A 27,727-nucleotide genomic window follows, 5' to 3' on the forward strand; every position below is an offset into this window, starting at 1 on the left:
CCTTGTCTAACGGCCTTATTTGTTCTTGTATTTCCTCACCTACCCTCACTGTTTAGCTGAGCACAAGGCTGACTGGGCCCACAGGTTGGGGGGTGAAGGACTCAACCAGCAAGTTGAAGGATCAGTTACTGTGTATGCCCCCTCCCCCAAGTAGGGACTGGTTGAGTACAAGATGGGGTGGTCCAAAGGGCTGGTGGCTCCCCTATCTATAGCCAGGACACTTGGGACTGTCTTTGAAGCACAGAGAGCCAAGTCAGGGCCTTCCTGGAGCGCACCCCAAAGCCGGCAGCGTGGGAGAGGGCTGGCCTGACTTCCTTTCCAGCCGGACTGGTTGTTTTCTGAAGGGTCCTGTCCTTGGACCTCTTCCTGACAGCTTGGCCCTCCCCCTCTGCCCCCCAGGCCCAGCCCTTTGCCTTCCCCCTGGGACTCCCCTGGGGAAGCAGAGCCTGGAATGCCAGAACCCCTCCCTTCCCAGCCTGGCAGCTGCTGGGGGGAGGGGGATGGGGAGGAAGGAGGAGGAGCTATGCTCTGTTCCCATTGTCTCAGGAAGACCTCAGCTCAGCCATTCAGCTGGGGCTCCGAAAGCCCCTGTCAGTCTCTGTCCTACATCCTCAGAAATCTCTTAGCCTGCCTGAGAGATCTGGTAACAGCACCTTGGGAGACGGCTGAGCCAAGTTTGGTGTAACTTCTTCCCTATACCCTTAGGTGTGTGTCTTCTGATGCCCTTAGGGTGCAGGTTCAGGGCTTGATTGGGGAGGCAGAGAGAAGGGAGCACAGAGCCTCGTTTGGGAAGGAGAGGGCCTCCAACATGAGAGAAGGGCTTTCCAGGGTCCTCCCCAACAGTGTGGGGGGAAAGAATCCTGGATTTGCACTCAAAGGACCCAGGCTTGAATTGCAGCTCCCTTACCTACTCCCTGCAAGACTTGGAGCTAGTTGAGAGAAACAGATACAGACAGACAGAGATAGAGACAGAAAGACGGCGAGGAACAGAAAGAGAGAGGGAAGGAGAAAGACAAGAGAGGGAGGGAGAGAGAGAGAGAGGGAAAGAGACAGAAGAGAAGGGACGGAAGGAGAGAGACAGAGGGATAGAGCAGAGGTAGAGAAGGAGGAGGAAGGCCCAGAAGGTCAACATTGTTTTGCTGATGAGGCCTGCCCAAGAAGGCGGCCACTCCATCCCTAGCTGATTTGCTGATTGACTTTGGACGGCTGTTTGGAGGCTGCCCTCTTGGGCTGTCTGTTTTCTCATCTGTCAGATGGGGGGTGGCCCAGCTGGCCTCTGAAATCTCCCCGGCTCTGTCTCAGAGGCTGTCACTCTGAGTCTGATGGGGGCGGGGGCATTGTTGAGAATGGGAGCAGGCCTTGAGGGAGCCACCAGACAGACCTGGCCCAGAGATCCTTTCCCTTTGTGCTCCAGGGACTGCTGACCCTTTCGAAAAGCATCATCTCTGTTCTGAAGCCACTGGGAAGTGACTCCCCAGGACCAAATGGTGTGAGATACTATCTCCTCCCCCGCCCCCAAACACAGGGCACACACATGCCTGTTTGTATACATAGACAGGCAAACACACACACACACACACATTTGTGGGTGTGGGTAGAGCTGAGGATGTGAGAGCCTGTGCTCGGCTCAGGCTGGAACAATGTCTGTGTCACCAGGAAACAGCCCAGGGAGAAGGCTGGACGGCTATTGTCCTGGTCTGATCAGGCGGCCATGCTCTTGTGGGGGCATGAGGGGGGCCCAGGGTTGGTTTACCACCTCCCCTGCTCTGGTGCTAGGGCCAGGGCAATACTATTTAAAAAGGGGGGTTGATCAGGTAAGTGGGGAACAGAAGACCCAGTCTGGATCTGCAGGTAACTTACTGTGTACCTTGGGACAAGTCTCTCCCCCTTCAGTTTCCTAGTCTGTCAAACAGGGGTAATACGCCTACTCCCCCTCTCCCCAGGATGCAGCTCTGAGTTGCTGAGAGGTCTCTGTGGTCATCATTCTGTGGGCACCCTGGTTAGTGCTCTGGCTAGCACACTGGCCCTGGATGAGAATTCTCTCTCACGTCTCCAGGGGAATTGTTCCAGAGCATGAATGTGCTAGGCATAGCTGCCCCCAACGCCCTGCCCTGTAACCCAACAATGAGGACTCGGGCCACAGGCTGTCAGTGACACGTCCAGGCAAATAGTCACTCTGTTGTTTTCTCACCCCATCCCCCACCCGTGGGGAGGCCAGTGTGTTCATAAAGCTTTGCAGCCGGTCAGGGTTGAGGGGAGCTGTCACCCCTGGGTACTGAGGGACCAGTGACTCCCTAGGAGCTTGGGCAAGATCCTGGCCTGAGCCTATCCCCAGGCTGAATTCTGGGCAGCACCGCCCTACACACCCCCTAAGGGGGCAAGAAATGACTCTCGGTCACATATACACACACAGTCCAGTAGAATGTAATCTCCTCCAGTGGAGGAACTGTCTCACTTTTGTATTTGCCTCTCTGTGCTTGGTACATAGTAAATGCTTAATAAAAAAAACAGGATAATTGAATTAAACTACCAAGTCATGACTAGAACGCAGGGCTTCTGCTCCTAGCCCTGGCCTTTGGCCCACCATCCCACGTACCCCATCGTATGTATAAACGTCTCACCTTGGAAGAGAACAGAGGCCAAGGGACAGGCTAAGGTCCTCACTGAGAAGTCAAGGAGCCGAGAGCCCACATTTCCCAGCGCACAAGCCCCTGGCACCTGTTGTCTTAGATCCAATACCAGTTTGGGTTGGGGTCCAGAGTGATTGTTAAGAATTCCTGTGCTTTGTCTTCTGTCACCCCTTTTCCTCTAAGTGTAAGTAATCAGTGGAGATCTAGAGGCCGGGTCATTTTTTCCAGGTTCCCTGCCCCTCATGACTGTCTCCAGCCCATCCCTGGGGAAGGAGGCGGTGGTAACTGGCATCCATTCTGGTTACTGATGGGGTACATGCAGGACTCTTGGGTCCCAGGGCATCTCCTCCTGGTTTTGTTCTTGACTCCTCTCCCCCAGCAGGAGTTTGGGGGTATCCTGAGCCTCTTATGGGAGGCCCAATGTGGAAGGAGGCTCCAGAGCTCACCCACCCCTCTGTCCCTCTGAGCCCACTTTGTGCCCTGCAGGACGGTGGCAGCAGAAGTCAGGAAGCAGGTTTCCCGAGAGTATGGCAGCTCCCCTCAGCTCTGCAAGAGGAGAAGTGGCTCCCAGCAGGTTGTGAGTTGGGCCCAGGGCTGGGGGGCGGGTGGAGGGAAGTTGGGGGGGAGGAGGGAGAGGGGAGAACAGCTGCTGTGGACAGACCCTAGGCTGGGGAACTGGAGCCTGTCGCCAGGTGGGGGCAGATCTGGTTACTGCTGCAGGCTGGCCTGGGAGCTCCTCCTGTTGCTGTCTTGATTTAGTCTCATGGCAGCCAGAGAGAGGGACACACAGGCATGCTTGCTCATAATACACATAGGCATGCTCATGCCTACATGTATGAGCGCTTGTGTGGTTCTGCCCCCATGAGGATGCACCTGCATGCCCAGGCTCACACAGGCCACTGTGGCCATCTGCCAGCACGCAGCCACAGCTGCCCTGACTCCTGACAACAGCCAATGTGGCTGGGGTTCCCGTTCGCTGGACACAGCGGCTTGAACCTCAGCCAACCATTGGAAGCCCCTCACAAACCTGTGGCCTTCCTTTACTGAGTCACCCTGGCCTTGGGGTACAGAAACCTCTCTCCTCCCCATATCACAGACAGGGAGACTGAGGCAGCTGTCTGGGGCCATGCCATAGGAGTTGACACCCAGTCAGAGGCCCCTGGTTTTGTCCAGCTTGGGAGGGGTGGGGGGGGGCAATATTTGAGCCCTGGAAGAGGAGGGGTCCCAGCTGGGAGATGTCTGGTCCAACATTAGTCCCAGAGAGTTTGTCCCGTTGACCCTGGGGTGGAGGGGAGCAGCACAGAAGATATAGCCAGTTGGGAGAAGGGGGAAGGGTTAGCAATCTGATTGGAATAGACTAATAGAGGGCCAGGAATGGTTGGAGAAAAGGGAAAGGAGACTGGTATTGACATTCGATGTCTCAGCCAGGTCTGGTCTAGGGCTAAGGTCCCTTCCTTCCTTCCACTGTCCCCTGTGGTTGTTGTGGTTCCCCATCCACACTTCCTCCTGTGGTTTGGGTATCTCTGCCTGTGGGTGGGGAAAGGGAAGCCTGAAGCTCCAGGGCTGCAGGCTCATTCCATTCAGTTCTCAGGCTTTTGACTTTGGGAAGAGATTGCCTTGGCTCCCATGGTCTCCTGCTCCTCATCCCTTTGCTGGGTTCTCTTCTCTCAATAACTGCATGTTGGTTCCAGTTGTAGGGTCTAAGGAACATCTCTGCTTCAGTTTTAAGTCCTCTTCCCATTCAACCAGGGCTAGATTTCCTCCTTCTCTGCCCTTCCTGAGTTCCCAGAGCCTTCCCCTCCCCCTCTTTCTCTCCCTCCTCCTCTCCTTCACCTCTCTTCCTTCTTCCTTTATTCCTCCTCCCTCACTTCCCTCTCTCCCTCCTTCCCTCCTTCCCTCCCTCTTCCTTCCCTTCTCTTCTCCTTCTCCTCCTCTTCACCTCTCCCCTCCTCCTCCCTTTATTCCTTCTTCTCCTCTTCCTCTTCCCTTCCTCCTCCTCCCCCTCTTTCCCCTCCTCTCCTTCCCCTTCTCCTTCCTCCTCCTCTTCTCTTTCCCTCCTTTCCCTGCTCCTATCCCTTACCTCTCCTTTCTCCTCTCCCCTCCTCTCTTCTTCCTCCTCCCCTCCTCTCTTGCCTTTTCTATTCTTCCTCCTTCTCCCCTTCCTCCTCTTCTCTTCCCCTCCTCCCATCCCTCACCTCCTTCTCCTCTTCACTCAGTTGTCATCAGCACTGCCCTCTGCTGTTTGGGTTGATATTGACAAGTGATGAGGGACAGACCTCCTAGGATAAGCCCCAGCCCTGGTTTTGGTGGGGTAATGAGGGGGACAGTGAACCACAGAATGACTGAGCTGAAGAAGGACCTTAGAGACCTTCAGTTTTACGGTTAGGGAAACTGAGACCCAGCGAGGGAAGGAGATTTGCCCCAGGCCTCACAGCTAGTAATTCAAGTCTACCAATATGTAAATTAGGCCTTGTGGCCTAGGCTGACTTCAAACTCAGGGCTTGTCATGGGGAAGAAGAGTTCAGTGTGTTTTCTTTTGCACCAGAGGACATGACTGGGAACAATAAAGGAAGTGACAGAGGCAGATTTCTGTTTGACATAAGGAAAAGACTTGTGAACCATCAGCAGTGGCCAGAAGTAGCCGGGGAGCCTTGGAAGGCAGTGGCTGAAGGTCCTGCAGGGGAGACTGAATGACCCTTGTCGGCTGTAGACTAGCCGGGATCGATCCCTGCCCCGGGACAGGCTGGATGAACCGGATTCTAAGGCCCCCTCCAGCTCAGAGCTTCTGTATCTCTGCTCTTAGGTCAGCCCTCTTCCTGCTCTGGGAAGTATCTGACCCTAAGTTGGGGGTGGGGGGTGGGGTTTGCTTCTGCCCCCAGGTTCCACTGACAGAGGTTGTAGAGCCCCTGGACCTGGAAGATTTCCTGCAGAACCACCCTTTGGATGCAGAGCCTGGCCCGCTCCGGGACCTCATGGAGTTCCCAGCTGATGACCTGGAGCTGGTGTTGGAGGCTCGGGAGTGCCGGACCACAGAGCCAGGGATACCTGAAGAAGGGTGAGTGGCGCCCCCGCTGTCCAGCCTTGGATCTGGGGTACCTACTCTTGGCCACTGATACCCCGCTTCTCATATCTCCTCCAACAGGAAGCTAGATGCTCGGGTGAGGGATGCAATTGAAATCTATACTGAGGATTGGGTCATTGTCCGGAGAAAGTAAGTGATCACCTGGAAGTGGGTCTGGAGGACAGAGCTCTGGGCTAGGACTCGGGAGACCTGAGTACTAGGCCTGGCTCTACTACTGAAAAGGCATTTAATCTCTCTGGGGCTCAGTTTCCCTATATATAAAATGGGCATTATTCATGATAGTTGAAAACTGAGATGGGCACTGCCCCGTCTGGGTGGATGGAGGAAAGCAGAGGCATTTTGGTGGTATTTGGGAGTTTTCAGCTGGCCTCCTGCGACGGTTGGCCTCTCCAGGGAGTAGGAGAGAAGTCCCTCACATCTGAGCCTGTTTTTGAACTGAGATGCAGCTCTTCTAGTAGAGATCCTGCTGACTTCTCTGGCTATGACCCCACCCCCAACTCTCCCACCCCAGGGAACCTTCCTTCCTGTCCTTCTGTTGATCTTTCCACTAACTCTGTAAGGGAAAGTGGTATCAGGGCATGGGCAGCCTGGCCCAGGTAACCCAGGGCCCCCGGCCTGAGCTGATCCCACAGCTGTAGACTAACTGATGGGTGCATGACGGGGAATCCAGTACATGTGTGACCATCTGAGGTCAGGCCTTACCCTCCAAGCCGATGACTTGGTCTTTGTAGACTGTCCTGCAAGTTCCAGGGAGAAGCTAGGGCTGAGGGACCAGAACTCCCAAGGGCTTGGCTCCCTGCCACAGGACCCTAACCCTCTCCTCCTGCCCCTGCCCTCCTCACCTCTGCCAGGTACCAGTCCCTGAGTTCATCATACAGTCCCAATACCTCTGAGAGGCAGCGAGAGCGGCAGAAGGGTCTGGCCCGGCAGGTCTTCGAGCTGGATTCAGGCGCAGAGGAGAGGATGGGCTCTGAGGACCTGGTGAGGCCCAGGCTAGAAACCCCTACCCTGACCCCCGTCTTCTAGGTTGTACATACTCACTCTGACCCTGCAGGGCTGCCAAGTGGCACAGTGCTAGACTTGGAATTAGGAAGACCTGAGTTCAAATCCAGCCTCAGACACTTACTAGCTGTGTGACCCTTGGCAAGTCATTTAACTTCCGTTCGCCTCAGTTTCCTTACTTGTAAAACGTGGCTAATATTAACACCGACCTCCCAGGGTTGTTGTGAAGATAAAATGAGATGATATTTGTAAAGCACTATATAAATATGAGCTATTATTAATGATTATTATTTAACCCTTTCCCATCTGGGCGAAACATGCTTGCTCTAACCCTGCAGAATTGGACATGCCTACCTGGGCCAACTCCACCTTCTCTGATGCTACAGGGTCAGTGCAGCTAGTCTGGGATCAGGATTCTATTTACAATCCGTCTCTAGTTATCCAATTTGGGAATTCGGTTTTAGTAAATTCTTCTCTTTCTGGGCCTGGCATCCCTAGCCAGCCACATCTGCCCTTAGCTAACCAGCAGGATCTCTGGGCATATAAACCTGTTTTAATATTAATCATTACATGAAGCATCTGTTGGTTAGAGGAGGGCCCAGAGAGTCCTGGGTGACTCCCTCAGCACGTCTCTGCTTCCTTCTTGTCCCCCCCCAAGGATGACCTGAAGCACTGCTCAGCCTCCCTGGACGACACACCCCGGGGGAGCTGGGCCTCCAACATCTTCGACCTGAAAAACTCTGCTGCAGACTCACTGTTGCCATCCCTGCTGGAGCACACGGCCCCTGATGAGATTGACCGGAGGAATGAGGAGCTGCGGAGGCAGAACCGACCCCGAGACCTCTTGGCCCTATACCCTGCCCCAGATGAGGTGAGCCCCACCACAGTGACACGTGGCCCCAAGGGCAGCCAGAGGAGAATGGGGAAGAATCAGAGGATCTGAATGCAAATCCTGGCCTACCGGCTCTGTGACCTTGGACGAGATGCCTCACATCTCTGGTGGGCTGGCCTAGCGTTTGCAGATAGAAGCCTGGCCACAGACTCCTGCCTTTGCGCCCTTTATGGAGCTCTTGCTTCTGGGTGCCTCTGTGTCTCTCTGTGTCTCTCTGGAGTGGGTGAGGGTTACTTTCTCTGTGTTCTCCATAGGATGAGGCTGTTGAGCGTTGCAGTATTCCAGAGCCCCCCAAAGAACACTTTGGACAGAGAATCCTCGTCAAGTGTCTGTCTCTCAAGTGAGTGAGGGTGTATGTCATCTTCCTCTCCCCTGCCCCCCCACTGCCCACAGGGGTCCCCGGGCCCTTGGTGGATGCTCAGGTGGTGGTAACCGTTCCCTGAGGGTCTCTTGTGTGCAGGGGCCCTCATGGCAGACACCGAGGGCAGACACAGAGATGGCAAAGACTTCTAGCCCTTAGGTGGTTTAGAGCCTCTGTGGGGGGAGTAGAGGAGGAATAAGACCTGAACACATAATGCAAGGCAGAATGGGCCTTGGGGAAACCCAAACAAGGCCGAGATCACCGAGGTGGGAAGATCAGAGAAGGCTTCCTGGAGGAGGCACGTCCCCTCTTACTGTCATCAAAAGCTTACGCAAATTTGACGTGGTGGGTGCCATCTTCCTCGGTCATAATGATGGGGCTTTGTCTCTTCGATAAAGCTCTAACTTCATCAGTGTAGACATGCCCTCCTGTCCTGTTCCCCCACCACCACCACCCCCATGTATTTTGTACCTGTATCATGTGGTAGGGGGGAGGGAATGTCAGATGTCTTTCTAAGTTGTAGTTAGACTGAGTAGATTGGACTTCAGAATCAAGAACACTTGAGTTCAAATCCTTCCTCAGATGCTTACTACCTATGTGACCCTGGGCAAGTCACTTACCTGCTGTCTGCCTCAGTTTCCTCATCTGCAAAGTGAGGCCAACCCTACGTTGACCCTAAGTGCAGGCCTGGTGATGGGACAGCTGATCTGGTGAAAATCCAGGAGGACCCTTCCCACTATCTGGGCAGCCAGGGGAATGATTATGTTTTGGCCACGGAAGCTGATGCAAGACCGTCCACTAGAGCATAGGAGGTCTACAGGAATACCCAGGGGGATGAAAGCCCTGTCTTTAAATCATACCAAGAAACCCAGGATGTTAGAAATCCAAAGGAGAAGGTTGTCAGTGCTAAGAGGGCTCAGGATCAGGTCAACTAGGTGGCGCGGTGGACAGAGTACCGGCCCTAGAGTCAGGAGGACTGGAGTTCAAATCTGGCATCAGACACTTACTAGCTGTGTGACCCTGGGCAAGTCACTTAACCCCAATTGCCCTTCCTTCTCCCCTTCAAAAAAAGCATGCCATAAATGTGGGTCATCATTGTTCTTAGGGAACCATGCTTGAAATCCCCAGGAAGGGCTGCTGGCTTCCTAGGTTATTACCAGTGTTCAGGGAGCCAGGGAGGGGCAGGGGCCCAGGCTTGTTCCATATGTTCCTCCTCATCCAGGTTTGAGATAGAAATCGAGCCCATCTTTGGAATCCTTGCCCTGTATGACATCAGAGAAAAGAAGAAGGTGAGTAACCCCCTTCGGGTCCCCCCGGGAGGCACAGCTCAGTCCTAGAGACCTGTCATGGAGTGTGGGAAAGGGTCAGTAACAGCCACCCTGCCTTCCCTTGCATGGGACCCTCCCTGATTCCTGATCCATCAGCCCTGCCTCAAAATACTTTGTATTTACCAACTTCTGTACCTGGGGCAGAATGGAACAAGTGTTGGGTCTGGAGTCAGGAAGTCCTAGATTTAAGCTTCCTAGCTGTGTGACCCTGGGCAAATCGTTTAACCTAGAGAAGCATCAGTTTTCTTATCTTGAAAATGGACCGCTGCCTAGAATAAGGTATACTGGTCCTACTTGACATGGTTTTTGGGAGATTCACATGAGGGTCACATATTATATGGACAGCACTCTGCAAAGCTGAAAGCACTTTGTCTTGACTTTGTCTTGCTAATTACAATCATTGTCTAGAGGCCCTGTAGTGCAGTGAATAGAGGCGGGGCAGGTGTGGATTCACACCCTGCTTCTGGCATGAACTGCCTTGGGGGGAGATGGCCTTATCCCAACAAAATCACAGGTCTGGTCAAAAATTAATAATATTGAATAATAATACCACGCCCACCACCAATTCCTAGGGGCTCTAGAGCCTAACCTCCTTGAGGCCAGAGAGCTGTTTCACTTCTAAGGTCATGTCTCCAGCACCTAGCATAGAGCTTTGCTTCTAAGTAGGGCATTTGTTAAATGTTAGGATTGACTTGGGCCTGGGTGAGAGTGTGGAGGGCTCCCTGGAAGCTGTGACTACAGCTGCTTCTCCCATAATGTCTCCCACCTACAGATCTCAGAAAATTTCTACTTTGACCTGAACTCTGACCACATGAAGGGTCTGCTCCGGGCCCACATCGCACATCCGGCTATCTCCACCCTGGCACGCTCTGCCATCTTTTCCATCACCTATCCCTCCCCAGACATCTTCCTGGTCATTAAGGTGAGTGAGTACTGGGCCCTTTTCCCTTCTCCAGAGTTGGGGGCCCTCAGGAGCTGTAGTATACCTTCTCCCAGGCACTTCAGGCCATGGGATACTCACGGAACGAAGGGTAGGAGCAAAGGACAGCATGTAACTGAGGGGCAGGCTGTGCAGCCCAGGCTCTGGGAAGGAGGCAGTCACTCTGGACTGGGGAGTCCAGGAACACTTCCCAGATGAGGGGCACCTTCAGCTGGGCCTTGAGGGAATGCCCAAGACTTGGATAGATGGATAGCAGTAGATACGCCATTTTGGGCTAGGACGATGGTGTAGAGGAAGGAAGGATATTCGTGCATTTGGGGATGGAGAACCCTGGTTGGACCCGAGGGCTCATGTTGGGAGGTGTGCTCAGTTGAGAATTGTGGGTAAGGCCAGACCACCAGGGCAGAGAGTTTAGAACCCTCAGACAATGTATGGTATAGTAGGAAGCCTGTCATTCAGTCAGTGGGCATTTATTAAGCACCTACCCTGTATGTGCCAGGCATTGTACTAAGCACTGGGCAGGGGGAGTGGAGAGGGGACATAGATGGGAGGGGCCGTGAGGACGAGATTGGATATGTGAGATGAGGGTTAGCACTGGCATTTGAGTCAAAGAGCCCGGGTTCAGATCTCAGTTCTGTCGCTTATAACCTGTGTGACATTGGGCACTTTAGACTGAATGATTTCCTTATTGGTAAAATGAAGGGGCTGGTTTCATTCTCTCTGAGGCCCCTTCCAGCTCTAAATTCTACGATTCCTGTGATTTCTGATCTTACCAAAAATCTACTGTGTCTCTATAGGCCAGGGAGCCAGGGTCACCTTTCCCAACAGTGTCCTCTCAGTGAGGGACGTCCCCAGGCTTCCTCTCCGTGACCTGCTCAAGGGCTTTGTGTTGGGACCGTTCCATGCCCCGCTCTGGGTAGCAGCTGGCAGTGATCAGTAGCCCAGATCTTACCCGTGACCAGATCCAATTCTCAGACCTTGGTATACAAAGTCCAGCCTTGTCCCTTCTTCATCCCTACTTGTCTTTCTGAACCAAAGAGGCCTCATCTCCCGTCTGCCTTCCTACTCCTCAAGCTAACTTAGCCTTCTGTTCTCAACCCTCCCTTCTCCCACTAGCTGGAGAAAGTCCTACAGCAAGGGGATATTGGTGAATGCTGTGAGCCTTACATGGTCATGAAGGAGTCAGATGCTGTGAAGGTGAGAGCCTGGCAGGTGGAGACCAGAGGTGGGGGGTAAGGAAGATCCCTGTAGGTTCCTACCTCTCCCCACCCACCCCAGAACAGCCCAGCCTGAAGCAACCATAGCTAGCATTCTCTGTCCTTGGCCATGGATGTCACCATTTTATATATGGGAAAGATGGAGGCCCAGAATGATCCACCCAGGGTTTCATAGCCAGTCACCAGTGGAGCTAGAGCTGAAAACCCAGCTTTCTAATGCCCAGCCCTGCTGGGCTATGTCAGGGTAAGGAAGGAGGGGGCCAGTGTTAGGGCTCTAAGGGGAAACCACGTCTCTGGTGGGGCACAGAACAAGGAGAAGCTGGAGAAGTTACGTCACGCGGCAGAGCAGTTCTGTAGCCGTCTGGGCCGCTACCGCATGCCATTTGCCTGGACCGCTGTGCACCTGGCCAACATTATCAGCAGTGCTGGCTCCATGGACCGAGACTCCTCTGATTCTGAGAGTGGTGAGTGAGCAGAGGGAGACCATTGGGACACAAGGTGTGATTGGTGGGGGAAGGAGAGAGGGGAGAGCTATGGTGTGAATACCCTTCTGGGCTCAAGCACTCCAAGTCAGGGACAGGGAAGCTGTGGTCTTCTGGGTCCTTACATGCAGCCTTTTGATTGAATCCAATTTGTCCTGTAAAATTTGGATTCAGTCAAAAGGCCACACTTAAGGATTTAGAAGGCCACAGGTTCCCCACCCCTGCTCCAGGGTAACTATTGCCCTTGGGAGAGGCCTTACTAGATGGAGTTGCTGATCCTGGCCCCCTCGAATGTAGACGTCTATGGAGGCCCTTCAGTCAGAGGCAAGATCGATCAGCATGAGCAAGGACATAAGCATACCTGTTCAGAGGATAGGGCTCTACAGCCAGCAAGGACCATGTATGTAGTTGGAGAAGCTAGAATAAGAGTTAGACCCAGTTGTGGTCATGACTTAGGTAAGATGGGGTAACTAGGTGGTGTGGTGGGTAGAGCACCGGCCCTGAAGTCAGGAGGACCTGAGTTCAAATGTGGCCTCAGACACTTAAATACTGTGTGACCCTGGGCAAGCTACTTAACCCTGTTTGCCTCAGTTTCCTCATCTCTAAAATGACCTGGAGAATGAAATGGCAAACCACTGCAGTGTGCTTGCCAAGAAAACTCCAAATGAAGTTATGAAGAGTTGGATACAACAGAACAACAGGCACAAACTTACAGAAACTAATAGTGAAGCATAAACTAATATTGAAGCATTTATATAGCACCTACTGTATGCCAGGCACTGTGCTAAGCACTTTACAAATATTATCTCATTTGGTCCTCACAACCACCATGGGAGGGAGGTGCTATTATTATTTTACAGTTGAGGATGGGGGGAATGCTTTCAGTGACCCCTTCCTCAATAACTTTTCCTCTTTAATCCTTGAATGTGCCAAGGTATTCATCCAGATCTTCCTCTCTAGACTTTGAGGTTTCATAGTCATAGAGGGCAGTAAAGGGCAAGGTAGGCAAACCTTTGAGGAGTTTCCCATTCTCGAGCAATAGAGGGAGCCAGAGAGTGATGATGCAGCCTCTCCCCATCCAGCTCTTTACACAGCATAGGATGTTGCTTTTTTCTCTAGTCAGCTCCCCGCTTCAGAGCTTTGCCTCATCACATCAGCTCCTAACGTCAAGCGCAGAGCCCTCTTGTCTCTAATCAGCCATCCTCAGCTCTCGTCGTTTTCTCAGCTCCATCGGTTTCTGTCACCTTCCAGATTCTCTCACTGTCTTTAGTTGCCTTCTCATTCTTTGACTTCTCGTTGACTCCCCTGCTTATGAAATCAGGGCCTCCTCAGCTTGGAGTGACCCACCTCTACCTTACGCTGAGAAACCCAAAATCTACTTTTCTGTCTGGTATGATGCAAATGGTTAATAGTACAATTTTCCCATGGTCCCTAAACAGTTCTTTGATTTAGAGGTTCCCAGTAAGAAACTTCAAAATCCTTAAAGTAATCAAATTCAAATTAGCTGCTGGGAAGCAATTTATTGCAGCCATCTCTACTGTCCATGGTGACCCTTCCCTCTGAGGGGCATGCTTTCACTTGGCTCCTTTTAGAACTTTGGTCTGAGATGCTTCAGTTTCTCCCAGAATGGTTTACGTTTCTCTTCAAGTGACTTTTTCTGTGTTTCTCACAAAAATGTCCTACTTCTGCCACTTTAAGTAAATAAAATGTCTACATAAGAAAGGAACAGTAACTGTCTCAAGTAGTTTTCTAGCTTTGACGTTTCATCTAGGATTTCTATGCCTTTTTTCCTGAGCCTTTTCTGCAAAGGTTTCTAACCCCCACCACTGGTTTTTGGGGGGGGGGGGGGGTCAGGACTGGAGTAGAACAGAATGAGTAGTGGATGAGTGCAGGTAGTGTATTCAGTCTGACCCACCTCTCCATCCCTATCCCCACACACAAGCACACCTGTGACCAAATAATCCTCCGTCTTTCTTACTACATCTGTTTCTGTTTCCTCATATGTGTGTCTTCATTTCCATCGCTGTCTTTATTTTCACATCTCTCTCCTCATCTCCCTCCCATCTCTCCCTGTTTCTTGTTCTCTCCTACCTCTCCTTCCTAATTCTTTCATTTCCTCTTATTTCTTTCTCTTTCCACCTCTTTCCTTCTCATTTCTTTTTTCTCCCCATCTTTTGTTCTCTCTTCTGTCTCTCCTCCTCATCTTCCTGCCTCTTTCTCTCCTTCCCATCTGTCTTCCCCATTTCTCTTTCTTTTCTTCTCATCTCTCCTTTTCTCCTCATATCTTGTTTTCTCTCTCATCTCTCTCCTTTCCTCCTCTTGTTCCCTCTTCCATCACTTTTTCTCCCCTCCATCTCTTTCTCTGCTTCCCATCTCATTTTCATCCTCTCATCTCTCTCTCCTTCCTGTCTCTCTCCTCATCTCACTGTCTCCTGAATCTCTCTTTCCCCTCCCAGCCTCTCTTTTGACTTCTCACTCCCCTCCATTTCAGAGCGGAAGTCCACTTGGAATGAGAGGAAGAGGAAGGCCTTTGAGCGGGCCAGCATTGGGGATGATGCCTGTAGCTTCTCTAACTTTCGCCCAGCTACACTGACAGTTACTAATTTCTTCAAACAGGTAGGGGTGGTCCTTAGGCCGAAGTGAAGCCTGAAGCATTGTGAGAAAATGCTAGGGTTAGTAGGGAAGATTCTCAAATCTGAGGTTGATGAGAGGGCTAGAATGAGGTCTGTAACATCCGGAGAACATGGGTGATGGGCCTGGGATCTCACAGCAGGGCAGAAGCTAAGGCAGTGTGTTCTTGGCCCACATTGCAGGAGGGCGACCGACTGAGTGATGAAGATTTATACAAGTTCCTGGCAGACATGAGGAGACCGTCCTCAGTGCTCCGGAGGCTACGGCCTGTCACAGGTACTGCCTGCCTCAGTATTTCCCCTACTATCCCTGCCACCTCTTTCCCTATCTCTAGATCCACTCACCACCCTGCCCCCAATGATTTCCCATCTTCACACACCCTTGTCCTTTTGTCATTGCCAGATGCCTTTCTTCCTAAGAATCCCCTATTCATGGGTTCCTCTTTCTCCCTCTCTTCATCCCTCAACATCCCTGTCCCCAGCAATCCCTCAGTCCCAGTAACTTTTGTCCCTAGCTCTCTATTGTGGAACCCCGCCCCCATACACACACACATACACACTCCCACAACACCAAGTAGACACCAGCAAGCAAAGAAGCTGTTTGTGATACAGACATGGGGCAGTCTGGTTATCTTTGATCTCCTCCAAGGTAGATTGCCCTGGGTCCTAGCTGTGTTCTCTTTGGGCCAGAAGGGTATAAAAGAGGCTTTTAAGATTTTGTTGGGGGAGCTCCTGAGAACTACTGCTGATTGCCCCTGGCCTGACTGCTTTTTTCCCCATTCTATTAATTTTATTTTAAAAAATATTTATTATTTATTTTTAACATTGTTTTCTTTTTAAATTTTCATTTCCAGATTCACTCCCTTCCTCCACTGACTGCTTTTAACCTCCTTGCCCAGAGTGTTTATTTATTTTTGTCTTTCTGGACTGATTTTCAGTATTCTCCCTTCAGATAAACCAATGTTTTATGATTATAGTAAAAGGACTGTCAGCCAGAACCTGTGGGGTCTGGATCCTCCATGATTCCAGATGTGGAATAGTAACCTGAATACCCTCCTCCTCAGACACCTCCGTCCCCAGACTCTCAGCCCCAGGAATCAGTACATCCAGACACCCTGTCCCCAGGCCCAGCCCTGGCTCTGCACAGACCAGTTTGAGCCAGCTTGGGTAGAGATGAGAGTAGATGCTTAGGGTCCAGAGACAGAAGAAAGCCCTGTGTGTGCCAGAGTGGTCATGGAAGGCTTGCTAGCACAGGTGGGACTGAGAGGGCCTTCCAAGATGGAGGTACAAATATTAGCCAAGACCTAAACATTCCCTCTACCTTGTTACCTACAGCCCAGCTTAAGATCGACATCTCCCCAGCCCCTGAGAACCCCCACTTCTGCCTGTCTCCGGAGCTGCTGCACGTGAAGCCGTACCCCGACCCCCGCGGCCGCCCCACCAAGGAGATCCTGGAGTTTCCAGCCCGAGAGGTCTATGCCCCCTTCACCAGCTACAGGTGGGTCCCAGTGGTGAGTTCTGAGGGCTACGCTTTATTCTGGGTAGAATTTCATGTCCCAGACTGCTCTCTGTCTGCCAGGCCTATGCTCTCAGTTTTTCTTCCATGCTGCTTCTTGGACAGGACTCAGAGGCAGGTTTGGGGCATTTGTGCCTGGGCCATGAAGTCCCAGTGAAAGCTTTAAGATCTCACAGTTCCCCCCTCCCCTCCCCAAGAAACAGGTACAGGCATCTACCGGCCACAACCATGGTTTAATGTCAGCTTTGCAGCCTGCCTGGGGGCTCAAGCCCCGAGGCTGCCTCTCCTCTGGCCAGCTTCCCCGAATGCTTTGGCCAGCCTCCCTCAGCCCTCCAAGCTCTTAGGCAGGGCCACTGCCATAGAGGCCCCTTGGGGAGGGACGTGGGGATCATAGCTCCGGAGCTGGTGGGGACCTCAGGCCATCCCGTCCACTCCCCTCATTCTACAGCTGAGGTCCAGGGAGGTTGTGACTTGGCCAAGGTCACACAGATAGTAAGTGACATCCGGCCTTTGAACTCAGGTCCTCTGAGTGCAGAGCATACTCTCCAGACGTTCAGAGTCAGCAAGGATCGGAATGATCGTCTTCTCCCCTGCTGAGGCCCTTGTTCCAGGGGCCATCTTACTTGGGCTCGGTCTTCTTTCCCAGCTAGCTCAGGATGGGAGTGCTCCAGCTTGGAGCCTAGAGGGGAGAGGGAACCATCAGTCACACTTAGACATCTCAGGACATGGTCCTCTAGGATTCAGGGTGGGAGGACACCAGGCTGTCCCGGTTCCTCCTTTGTCCTCCCCCAGCCCAGCCCCTTCCTCACCTTTCCCGAATGTGAGACAGCTGCTGTCGTTGCTGGTCGAGCTCTCGCTGCTGCCTCTGTATGTGACCCATCAGGGACCAGATGATCTGACTTTGTTTGTCCGCATAGAGCTGTGGGAGCAGGATTGGGTATTAGCTCCAAGCAGCCACCATCCTGGCACTTACCCTGCCTCCAGCCCTGAACTGAAGTCAACCAGCAACTACCTTTCCATGCCTGTCCTCTAATGTGTCTCAGAAACTGGGATCCTCCCTCCACCTTCCCTTCTCTGAAGTCAGCCCAAACTGGAGGAAGGAGAAAATAAATTCATTCTCCTTCTCCTGCCTCCTGGTGCTTGGGCACTGCCCAAAGCACTTTCTTCTAGCAAAAGACAAAGGGCAGGGTCCCTACTTGACAGATGAGAAAACTGAGAGCATTTATGGGACTTTCTCCTAGTTGAATGGGAATTCAGCTCTACTGGGTTTCAGTTCAGGACCCTTGCTCCAGTCCCACAGGTTTTTTGTAGCCATCAGGGATGGCCCTGGCCCTGTTTCCCTGGGCATCTCTGTCCCTCTGCTTGCCTTTGACCTGGAGGGAAAGGGAGCTATCTAAGACCCCAGGGATGGGGCTCTGGAGCCAGCATCTGCTTCCTCCCCCACCCCCCATTCCCCAGTGCACTCTTAGGGGCTTTTACCTTTAGGTCTTCAAGCTCCTTCTGGGTGTTTCTGGGCACCACAGCTGCCAGGGCCCCCTGGAGCTTCTCCACTCTCTGCTGAAGAACCTGGTGCCCCTCCATCACTTTCTTGAGTGCGATCCCAGCTCCCTGAGCTTGTAATTCCAAGCTCTTCTCTTCTGCCTGTGGGAGGAGAGCAGATGTTTGAGAAGGGACCGGGGAGGCTGAACTAAGGGAAATGCCCCCGATGGAATAAGGGTTCCAGAGGATGCAGGTAACTTGAGTGGTGCAGATGCATGGGGCCATATAGGGTGTCCAGAGAAGGGCAAGAGCCCTATGGGAGTGTAGCATTCCTAGTTCCATCTCCCCAGCCAGCCTCACCCCTCCCTGTCCGCTGGGTTACCCACTTCCCCCGTCTTCAGCTACCTGGATCTCCTCTAGACTCCTCTCCAGCTCTTGTGTTCGTGCCTGGGTACTGCCCAGATCCTCCTGAAGCATAACCACGGTCTGCTCATAAAGACCCAGGCTGCGGCTAGCCTCATCAAGTTGGGCCTCAGTGGCTCTATAAATGCGGTTGAGGGCCTGACCAAACTGCAGGATGCCGTGGAGAAGGATGTTGACTTCATCTTGCAGTGCCAGCTCCTGGCTTGGCTTGGGCGGTGTGGGCATAGGCAGTACCAGGCTGGGCATCATGAGCAGGCACAAGAGAAGGGACATGCTTGCACCGGGAGAGGAAGCCAGCGGCTGAAGACTGAGCCTGACGACTGCTGTCTTGGGGCCTCCGGCCTTTCTCTTTTATGCCTTGGGCACTGCCCACTGGCTGACCTCCAGCACTCCTACCTCTCCTTCCTGTCCCCCAGAGATCAATCGTTAACTTGTGGCATAGGGAGGAGGCGGATCCAACCTCAGCCTTCTCCTCCCCTCAAGCAAGGCCCTAATTGTGCAAGGCCAACATGGGGTGAGAGTTGCATCAGGGGCCGGGGCCACGAGGCCTGTGCCAGCTGGACCCTTCCCTAACAGCTGGTCTGGGGTGGAGGTCAGGCAGTGGCAAGCCATGCTGGAGTCACGCTGCTCACCAGGGGGACATGGACTGAGCTGTCTGGTACTCCCACTCAGCCCCCTCCTCAGGGCCTGGGGAGCCTGGTGTCCATTCTCCTCCTCCTCCTCCCTACTCCGATAGCCCATGACTCATGCTGAGGGAGTAGAGCCCCAAACCCCCCACCCCCCATCCCCTTAGAGGCACTGGTACATGGTCAGTGAGAAGGACGGATGGACCGTCCTATGGCTGCCCCTCGTCATTATGAGCCCATCCTGGAAACTGAGATCCTAACCCATTTCCATCCGTCTCTACACCTATGGCTGGTCCTGGCCTTCAAGGCCCCCAGTGAGACTGGACAGGGCTTTCTTCTCTTGAAAGGCTAGTTGCTGAGGAAGGACCGTCTCCCCCTGCCCTATCCCCTGCTGGGGGAGGGGGGCCAATGGTACTGGAAAAGAGCAAGCTCTGCCTAGTCTTGATGCCCTGGGATACAGGGGGATGAGGCCACAGTTGGAAGTTGGGAGAAAGCCTATCCCTATCCACCCCACATGTGCCATAGGACTATTGGCCTTTTTTTGTGGGGAGGCAAGATTTCATTTAAAATTTTTGAATCTATATTCATCAATAAGAAAAACAGCACGGCAAACAGATAGCTAACAAGCATTAATTGAGCGCTTACTGTGTGCCAGGCACTATGCTCAGCACTGGGGTTATAAAAATTTTAAAGGCAGAAACATGATCCCTGCCCTCAAGGAGCTGGGGTTGAAGAGGGATTGGGGGGGGGGGGGCGGGGTGTGATAAGAGAGGAAGTCAATAAGCATTTATTAAGTTTCCTACCATGTGCCAGACACTGTGCTAAGCAGTTTAACAAATCTTGTCTTTTTTGATCCCCTATGGGGTAGATGTGATTATGATCCCTATTTTACAGCTAAGGAAACTGAGTCAGGCAGAAGTTAAAGGGTTTGCCCAATGTTATGCAGCTAGTAAGTGTCGGGATAGATTCAAACTCAGACCTTCCTGACTCCAAGCCTAGCACTGCACCCACTGGACCACCTAGCTGCCACTAGTCAAGTCCTACTTCTGATATGTCCTACCTGCGTGACCCTGTGATCTCACAGTGGTCTAGACAGCTCTCCGAGACCATGAGTTGCAGAGAAGGTCTATGGAGAATTTTCTCACTTAGCAATTCCTCACACTGATCAAATCACAGGTCTGGCCCCTCCCTCCATCCCTATCCCTGAATAATTTATTCCTTAATAATTATTCTTTTCACTCCTTAAGGAATAAAATTTCCTTAATAATCTCGAACGCTCTCCATTTTGTCCTCAGGTGTTAGGACTGTACTTGGAGTTTGACAGTGTTTTCTAATTAATATCTTTATTTTTCCCCAGTTGCATGTAGAAATAATTTTTAACATCCATTTTTAAAATTCTGAGTTCCACCCTTCCCCTCCCCCTCCCCTCCCCCACCATTGAGAAGGCAAGTCATTCGATATAGGTTATACATGTGTAGTCATGCAGGACACATCCATAATATCAGCGGTGTTTTCTTTCCCAGTTTTTGAGGATAATCTGTGTAGTCTGGGTATCGTTCTTTAAAAGTTCACTAAAATTCACCTCTAAGTCCCTCTAGAACCGGGCTTTGTTTTCTTAACCAGGTAGTTAGGACTTTCCATCTGTCTGGGCCTCAGCTTTCCCATGTATCTATCTGATGCAGACACTTGTGCCCAGGCTGCCTACTTAGTGGACTGGCTTGAAACCCTGAGTAGCTAAGGACATGTAGTGAAAGGTTCCAGCAAAGTCCGGTTTCAGTGAGAGGCAAAGGACCCTCCCCCTGGTTCACCGAGGTAATGTGGCAGGGGCCTCCAGACCCCCATTAAGTGCCTCTGGAGGAGGCAGTTGCTGATGTGAGTCTTGCCCCATTAAGCTACGCCAAGTTGGCTTCTCTGTCTTTGACTGCTGGGCACAGGCCAGGGCCACCCCCCACAACCCTCGCCCAGTCCAGGGCCTCTTTCCCTCTTGCCTGGACTGTTGCAACAGCCTTCTCACCACCCTCCCTGCCCCCATCAATCCCCTCTGATTTCATCCTGTCCTGGTTTCCAGTTAACCTTAAAGCTTTTATCTGGTCACGTCCCACTCTGACTCAGAATCCTTCAAGGGTTGCCCAAGTGCTTTCTTTACCCCTGGAGGCTTTAGGTAGGGGCTGCATGGCTCCTTGTTGGGGTCATAGTGGAGATTTCTGTTGGGTAAGGTGTGGACTGGTTGGCCTCTGAAGCCCCTTCCAACTTTTCGATTCGGTGATGGGAAAACCAAATTCCTGTCTGTCATTCGAGGCCTCATATGTTTCTGGGCCCAACATCATCTTTTTCTTTTTCAATTTAATTTAATTTTTTTAATTAACAAGCACTTTTTCTTTCCTGCTTACTTCCCCCTATCCTGCCATCAAAACCCAAAAACCCTTGTAACAAATGTGTCTAGTCAAACAAAACAAATTCCCACATTGGCCTTGTCTAAAAGTGGATGGCTCATTCTTCAGCTTGAGTCTATCAAAGGATTCCTTTGAACTCTTTCTAACTCCTACCCATCCTTCAAGGCCTAGTTCAAACCCCACCTCCACCATGAAGCCCTCCCTAATGACCCCAAGCCCTCCTTCCTTGAGCCTGTTACATTGTAAAACTTAGCCAAGCACTTTTCTGCCCATGAGACTTAGACCACAGCTGAGTTTAAATCTCAACTGCCGATTTTGGACTGGGTTACTTTGGGCAGGGCCTTCTCTTGACTTAGTTCCTACTGAAAAAAGAACTGGTGAGATAAGGAAGCTGCACTGGGTCATCTCTAAGATATCTTCAATACTGAGGATCCTCTCTCCTCCTTCATCCTGAAGTGAGTGTTGGAATTGGGGTTAGAAAGATCTGGGTTCAGATCGTCTCCCCAGCACTTAACAAGCTGGACTATCGCAGGCGAGTCACTTTTAACCTCAAGGAGCCTCGGTCTTCTCATCTGTGTAATGGGGGCAGTGGGACCTGTCGTTACCTGCCTTACAGGACCGTGAGACCCAAATGAGATGTGGCATGTGGGGTGCCTGGCAAGCATAGAGCGGCCGTGTGAACGTTTGTCCATTGTCACTGCCTAACCCCACGGTGTCAGCTCATACAGCATGAAGAACCAAAGGCATCGGCTTTGACCCCTTACCTAGCTCTCCTCTCCCATCACCAGAAACCTGCTATATATCTATCCTCACAACCTCAACTTCAGCAGCCGTCAGGGCTCAGTCAGGAACATCGCCATCAAAGTGCAGTACATGGCAGGAGAGGACCCCAGCCAGGCTTTGCCGGTGAGTGTGTGTGTGTGTGTGTGTGTGTGTGTGTGTGTGGTGTGGTGTGTGGTGTGTGTGCATAACTCATGGGAGACAGCATTGTTGTGGAAAGAGCCCTCTACTTAAAGTCAGGGCAGCTGGTTTGCAATCCCAGCCTTGCTCTTTGTAGGTAGGTCTGGATAAGATTGAGAAATCCCTTTCCTCCTCTTGCACCAGCTCTCCAAGGGCCTTCCCAAGTCTGATATATTATAATCCTATGAATTATGTCTAAATGCAAAAACTCCATTTGGGAGGGTCAGAGGATACAGTTACTTGGGAGCACGAGGGCAGGAAATGCTTGGGGGCCTCCCTTTTTTTTCTGTGCCCTACTAGCCCTGAGCGCTATCCCTGTCACCCCAGCCTAGAGTCCTCAGTAGGGGTGACTCATCTTTAAGGGTCACTTAGTCCAGCCTCTGACCTCTGGCTATGGGCAGAACCACACCCTCTGTTCTCCTCAGCCCAAGGTGGAAGGAGTGGTATGTGAGGGAGGTGTTACCACCCTAAACCCTGATTCTACCCACCCCCAAGGTGATATTTGGGAAGTCCAGCTGCAGTGAATTTTCCCGAGAGGCCTACACAGCCGTGGTGTATCATAGCAAGTATGGGGGCCCAAGGGGTCAAATTTTTGGGGTGATGGGGAGGTATTTGGTGGGGCTGGGCCGATGTGGGCACAAAGGGATTGAGCTGGTCTGAAGGGACTTGGGTCAGTCAGAGGGGTCAGAGTAGGGTGGTCAAGAACATCCATCAGAACTGGTTGGAGAGTCAGGCTCTAGCTGCCCTAGGGTGGGCCCCTGGACCTAAAGAATGTTCTGTGGAGATGGAAGGCAGGGTCTGGAGCCTCTCGGGGCTCACCAGCCTCCCTCCCCCTGCCTTCCAGGTGCCCAGAGTTCTATGAGGAGTTCAAGATACAGCTCCCAGCCAATGTGACAGAGAACCACCACCTGTTGTTCACATTCTATCATATTAGCTGCCAGCCACGGCCCAGCACACCTCTGGAAACACCTGTTGGCTATACTGTGAGGCCTGGGACCCCTTCTCCCCACCACCAGCCAGGCCACCCCAGTTCCATGCATGCCTCCAGAGCTTCCCACTCTTACTACCTATCTGTTCTCAACCCCTCCCTTTGGGCTTCCAAGATGGTGGAGGTTTGGGTGGGAAATGGCCTGTTCTTGGTGGGCTTACCAACTCTCACTCACGTCCCTCCCACAGTGGATTCCTCTCCTGCAGCATAGCCGCTTGAGGACGGGCCCCTTCTGTCTGCCTGTGTCTGTGGACCGGCCACCCCCTAGCTACTCGGTGCTCACACCTGATGTGAGTGGCCATCCCAAGGTTCCTTGGTAGTGTCTGGCACACTTGAGACCCCCTATCCCAGACTAGTCTGGAGTTTCCCAAGATGCCCCGGGGAGGGGAGGAACTCCCTAGAATACAGTGGTTCTGTCCTTTTCCCTGCCCCCATCCCACTGTGGCCCTGACTCCAGCCAGGTGGGGCTGGACCCATCTGATGTCGAAACACCAGCAAGTGGGAGGGGGTGGAGTGGGTTTGCCCAGAGGGTGATCAGGCCCCAAGGAGCTGGCAGCAAATGTTTTAGGGAAGAGAGTTTCTTGCCTATCCCCACATCCCCTAGTTGGCAGGCCGGACTGGGCTCCTAAGGTCTAGAGCTGCCCATCTTTCCCTTCCTCTAGGTTCCACTCCCTGGCATGCGATGGGTGGATGGTCACAAAGGCGTGTTCAGTGTGGAACTCACAGCTGTGTCTTCAGTACACCCGCAGGTAACCCTGGCTGGGGGGAGGGCAGGTAGTGGGGCCATCTGCCATGGAGTAGGAGCCGAAGAGAAGGGCAGACCTACAGAGGAGGCCAGGAGGCTGCCACCTCTGCTCTTGCTAGGAGTGACCACAGGGACCATCCCCTCTCCCCCCAAAAAAGCTTTTCTTAAGGCAACCCTAAGGTTCTAAGCACCTAGGAAACTGTGGGCCCTCACGTGGCCCAGAGGCCCATGGCTTTCAGGCCTAGCATTAGGGAATTGGCTCATGGACCTGGCTGGCATCCATGGCAAAGTGTGAATGACCAGGGGTAAAAAGAAGGCCGATGTCACCCCCACCCCCAGGAGCTAATTTTAACTTGGCTGCTGACTCAGGCCTTGGCTCAAGAAAGGTGAGGGTTGGGAGGGCCATTCATGGAGAGCTGGTGTGTTCAATCAGTAAGAAGGTGCTGGCTCGCCAGCCTACTGCACCACCAGCACCAACTCCCCAGCTCCCATGATTTACTTAAGGGAGAGAGTGCTTGTACAGCTCATCTCTTAGGATTAGATGAGCCCAGCAGAGCTTATGGGCTGAGCTAGGCTGGGTTGGTCAGAAGGAGGCTTCCTGGAGGAGATGGGTATTTGGGTAGATGCAGCAGGAAGCATGGCCTGGCCCCAGAGATTATCTGCTTGGGGGGGGGGGGAGGTTTCTTTGTGCAGAGGCCCCTGGAACCTGCCTGACTTGCCCTTCCTACCCTCCAGGACCCCCACCTGGACAAGTTCTTCACGCTGGTTCATGTCTTAGAGGAGGCTTCCTTCCCCTTCCGCCTGAAGGACGTGATCCTGAGTGAGAACAATGTGGAGACAGAACTGAAAAGCAGCGTAGGAGCCCTGCGGCTGGCCAGCCCCGAGCCCCTCGTTGCCTTCTCCCACCACGTGCTGGACAAGCTCATCCACCTCATTGTCAGGCCCCCCGTCATTGGCGGCCAGATCGGTAAGGGGCAGGGTCACCAGGTTGACCAGGCTGGGTGGGTGGTGGTTCTGCCACCTCTCTAGGCCTCTGTTTTCCAGGCTGGAAAATAAATGCCCAGATTAATCCAAGGAGGGGGTGTAACAAAAGCTGACTTGGTGATCCTTCCTTGTCCTTGTAGTGAACCTGGGCCGTGGGGCCTTTGAAGCCATTGCCCTGGTGGTCAGCCTTATTCACAAGAGCCTAGATGGAGCCCAGGACCAGAGGGGTCACAACCAGCTGCTGGCTGCCTATATCCACTATGCCTTCAGACTGCCTGGCCCTGAGCCTGGCCCCACGGGTGGTAAGTGAGCTACTGCCCACCCCCAACGGGGATGTAGTCTGTCATCCCAGCACTAACCACTCCAAACTGGCAGCGCTGAGTCCCTGACTGCTCCCTCCCCAGCTGCAGCCCTACCAGGGTGGAGAGTCAAAGAACAGGGTGCTGGAGCCTAGCCTTGGGGTGGGAACTAGAGATGCCCAGGGCAATGAGCAGAGGAACCCTTTGGGATCTGACTGGCCTTTGAGAGAGGGTGGTGGGTGCAGGGAGAGAACTCTTTTAACTGTCACATACCCTGCCCTTTCTCCAGTACCTCCTCCACCCCCTGTGCAATGTGCTACACTGTCCCGTGCCCCTGGCCGGCCCTCTAGCCTCCATCTGTCACGTTCCAAGAGCATCAGCAGCAGCAACCCTGATCTAGCCTCCTCTCCTTGCTCCCCAGATGAGGAGGTCACTCGCATCCTGGCCTGCAAGGTGTGGGCTGGGGCCAGGGAAAGGGTGGGGGGGGGGGAGGGTCACCTGCATCCTGGCCTGCAAGGCGTGGGATGGGGCCAGGAAAGGGGGAAAGGGTCACCTGCATCCTGGCCTACAAGGCGTGGGATGGCACCAGGAAAAGGGGGAAGGGTCACCTGCATCCTGGCCTGCAAGGTGTGGACTGGGGGCAAGGTTACCTGCATCCTGGCCTACAAGGTGTAGGCTGGGGCCAGGGAAAGGTGGAGAGGCCACCCACATATTGGCCTGCAGGGTGGGATGGGGCTTGGGAAAGGTGAAGAGAACTGGATACCCAGCATCCTTTTGTTGAGGGTGGGGAAACATTGGGGGGAGAGCAGGATGTGAATCACCCTCACATCCATAGACCTGATGAGGGCTGGATTCATTGAGATGGCCTGGTGGTTGGAAGTCAGCAGTCCCCAGGCCCTAATCCTGGCTCTGCTCATGGTGTGTCGCTAACCTTGGGCGGGTCCCTTCCCCAATGTGGACCTCAGCTCCCTTTCTGTAATATGAGGGGTCAAGACCAAGTGAACTCTAAGCTTCTTCTTGTTCTAGAAACCAAGTCTGTTACCTCTCCCATTCGCCCACCTCAGACATACACCCTAGCCAAAGCTAAAGGCCTTCCCTGACTAAGCAGGTTTTGGTGTGTGGGTTCAGTGTGCGTGCATGTTTGCACACACCTTTTTGTGCGTGGGTATGCGTGTGCCAAGATGCCATGGAAGCCTGTGCTTGGTTTCACCTTGGTTTTCCTCTCTCCCATGTCTCTGGTGCCCCTCCCTGTACCCCTCTCCCTGCACCTACTCACCCACCGACCGGCTCTAGGGTGTGGACCGCTCTCACTCCTGGGTGAATTCTGCTTATGCCCCAGGGGGCAGCAAGGCCGTCCTGAGGCGGATTCACCCCCACTACAGCGCTGACCTCAAACAGGTGCCCCACCTTGTGTGCAGCTTGTACCCCCAGGGCCCCAATGCATGTCCCCCCCTACCCTGGCCCTGCTTTGGCATGAACTTTGCTACCTATTAACACGAGGGTCTGCCTAGTGGAAGCAAGAGAGGGAGCCCATATTTCTAAGTCATTTCTATTGGGGTGGAGAGGGGAGCGTGATTCTCCACGAAAGGGGAACTAGCATTTTCCTGTCTGACCTGGTAAGGGTGAAATCTGGGACCCAGGGTTAGGCAGGTCACCTGAGTCTTCTGCCTGTGTGTGGGCCCTCCCCAGGCTTTCTGGGGTCAAGGTCACTGACGACAGCTAGAGGGACAGACCAGAGGCCTGAGGGCCAAGCCTGGGGGCTGGCATCTAAGCACATTCAAGTCACAAGGAATCCCTCAAATCTTTCTTACTATTTTCACCTTACCTGGAATGCCACATACCACCACCATCACCCCTTGCTTCCCACCCCAGATGCATAATTATCTGTCATTCAAGGCCTGGATCACCTCCCATATTTTCTCTGAAGCCTTCCCAGCCTCTTCTGGGCTTTCACAACCTGAATCACACTCTGGCCTTAGTCATGCTCAGTCTCATCCTCTGATCCTCTCTCCTTTGGAGTCCTGTCTGTCCAACTAACAAGCATCTGTTAAGCACCTACTGTATGTCAGGCAGTGTACTTGGTATTGGGGGTTACAAAGACAAAAGTGAAGCACCACCTGACCTCAGGGAGATTATATTTCTGTCAGGAAAGACACATACATGTAGAGGGAAATGGGGAATAAATACAAAGTGAAGGAGTGGGGAAGGGAGAATCAGGAAAGGCTTCGGGCAGAAGGTGGTGCTGGCGCTGATTCTTAAAGGAAACCAGGGAATCTGAGAGGCCGAGGTGAGAAGTTAATTCCAAGCAGTGGGGATAGCCGGTGCAAAAGCTCAGAGGAGGGAGATGATAATAATAACCAGCATTTTATGTAGTACTTTAAGCTTGGCAAAGTGCTTTACATTGATTAGCTCATTTTATCCTTACAACTCTGAGGTAGGTGCTGTTATTATCCTCATTTTACAGGTGTGGAAACTGAGGCAGTCAAGTGACTCTCCTAGAGTAATACAGCCATTAAGGAGGCAGGATTTGAACTCCAGTCATCCTGGCTGAAAGGCCCACATTCTATCCACTGAACCATCTAGCTGCCTGTGGAGTTTCTCCTGTATGAGGAAGAGTAAAGCAGGCCAGCTTGATTGAACCGTAGAGTGCGTGTTGGGGCCAGGGTGCAAAAGGTCCATACTGAGGAGTTTATGTTTAATCCTAGAGGTAATAGGGAGCCATGGGAGTTTATTGAGGAAGTGAGTAAAAG

General features: G+C 52.7%; 2 protein-coding genes across 2 annotated transcripts in view; one reads left to right on the forward strand and one right to left on the reverse strand.

The window, feature by feature from the left end:
- The window catches only part of DOCK6 (dedicator of cytokinesis 6), a 54,099-nt gene that overhangs the window by 9,616 nt on the left and 16,756 nt on the right, over positions 1–27,727 (forward strand). Inside the window, exons 2-23 of the mRNA XM_036740772.1 lie at positions 3,117–3,204; positions 5,510–5,685; positions 5,773–5,841; positions 6,564–6,693; positions 7,373–7,585; positions 7,861–7,946; positions 9,190–9,256; positions 10,068–10,217; positions 11,352–11,432; positions 11,760–11,916; positions 14,426–14,550; positions 14,748–14,841; positions 15,900–16,062; positions 21,790–21,907; positions 22,457–22,527; positions 22,806–22,944; positions 23,138–23,239; positions 23,612–23,698; positions 24,430–24,661; positions 24,819–24,980; positions 25,267–25,430; positions 26,271–26,375. Of these exons, the coding sequence (XP_036596667.1) occupies positions 3,117–3,204; positions 5,510–5,685; positions 5,773–5,841; positions 6,564–6,693; positions 7,373–7,585; positions 7,861–7,946; positions 9,190–9,256; positions 10,068–10,217; positions 11,352–11,432; positions 11,760–11,916; positions 14,426–14,550; positions 14,748–14,841; positions 15,900–16,062; positions 21,790–21,907; positions 22,457–22,527; positions 22,806–22,944; positions 23,138–23,239; positions 23,612–23,698; positions 24,430–24,661; positions 24,819–24,980; positions 25,267–25,430; positions 26,271–26,375 (2,779 nt within the window). The remainder of the gene's footprint in view (positions 1–3,116; positions 3,205–5,509; positions 5,686–5,772; positions 5,842–6,563; positions 6,694–7,372; positions 7,586–7,860; positions 7,947–9,189; positions 9,257–10,067; positions 10,218–11,351; positions 11,433–11,759; positions 11,917–14,425; positions 14,551–14,747; positions 14,842–15,899; positions 16,063–21,789; positions 21,908–22,456; positions 22,528–22,805; positions 22,945–23,137; positions 23,240–23,611; positions 23,699–24,429; positions 24,662–24,818; positions 24,981–25,266; positions 25,431–26,270; positions 26,376–27,727) is intronic.
- On the reverse strand, positions 16,295–18,289 carry ANGPTL8 (angiopoietin like 8). Its single transcript, XM_036758056.1, has 4 exons — positions 17,965–18,289; positions 17,560–17,721; positions 16,890–16,999; positions 16,295–16,759 (listed from the first exon to the last, which is right to left on the reverse strand). The coding sequence occupies exons 1-4, from the start codon at positions 18,253–18,255 to the stop codon at positions 16,732–16,734; spliced, it is 591 nt and encodes a 196-aa protein (XP_036613951.1). The 5' UTR covers positions 18,256–18,289; the 3' UTR covers positions 16,295–16,731.

This window comes from Trichosurus vulpecula, chromosome 1 (assembly GCF_011100635.1).
Source record: "Trichosurus vulpecula isolate mTriVul1 chromosome 1, mTriVul1.pri, whole genome shotgun sequence".
Lineage (NCBI taxonomy): Eukaryota > Metazoa > Chordata > Mammalia > Diprotodontia > Phalangeridae > Trichosurus > Trichosurus vulpecula.

Excerpts from the sequence above, each read along its gene's own strand:
- ANGPTL8 (XM_036758056.1), bottom strand. The coding sequence starts at position 18,255 with ATGTCCCTTCTCTTGTGCCTGCTCATGATGCCCAGCCTGGTACTGCCT. Across the intron at positions 17,722-17,964 it reads GGAGTCTAGAGGAGATCCAG|GCAGAAGAGAAGAGCTTGGA; the intron begins GTAGCTGAAGAC and ends CTCCTCCCACAG. Across the intron at positions 16,760-16,889 it reads CTGTCTCACATTCGGGAAAG|GCTCCAAGCTGGAGCACTCC; the intron begins GTGAGGAAGGGG and ends TCTCCCCTCTAG.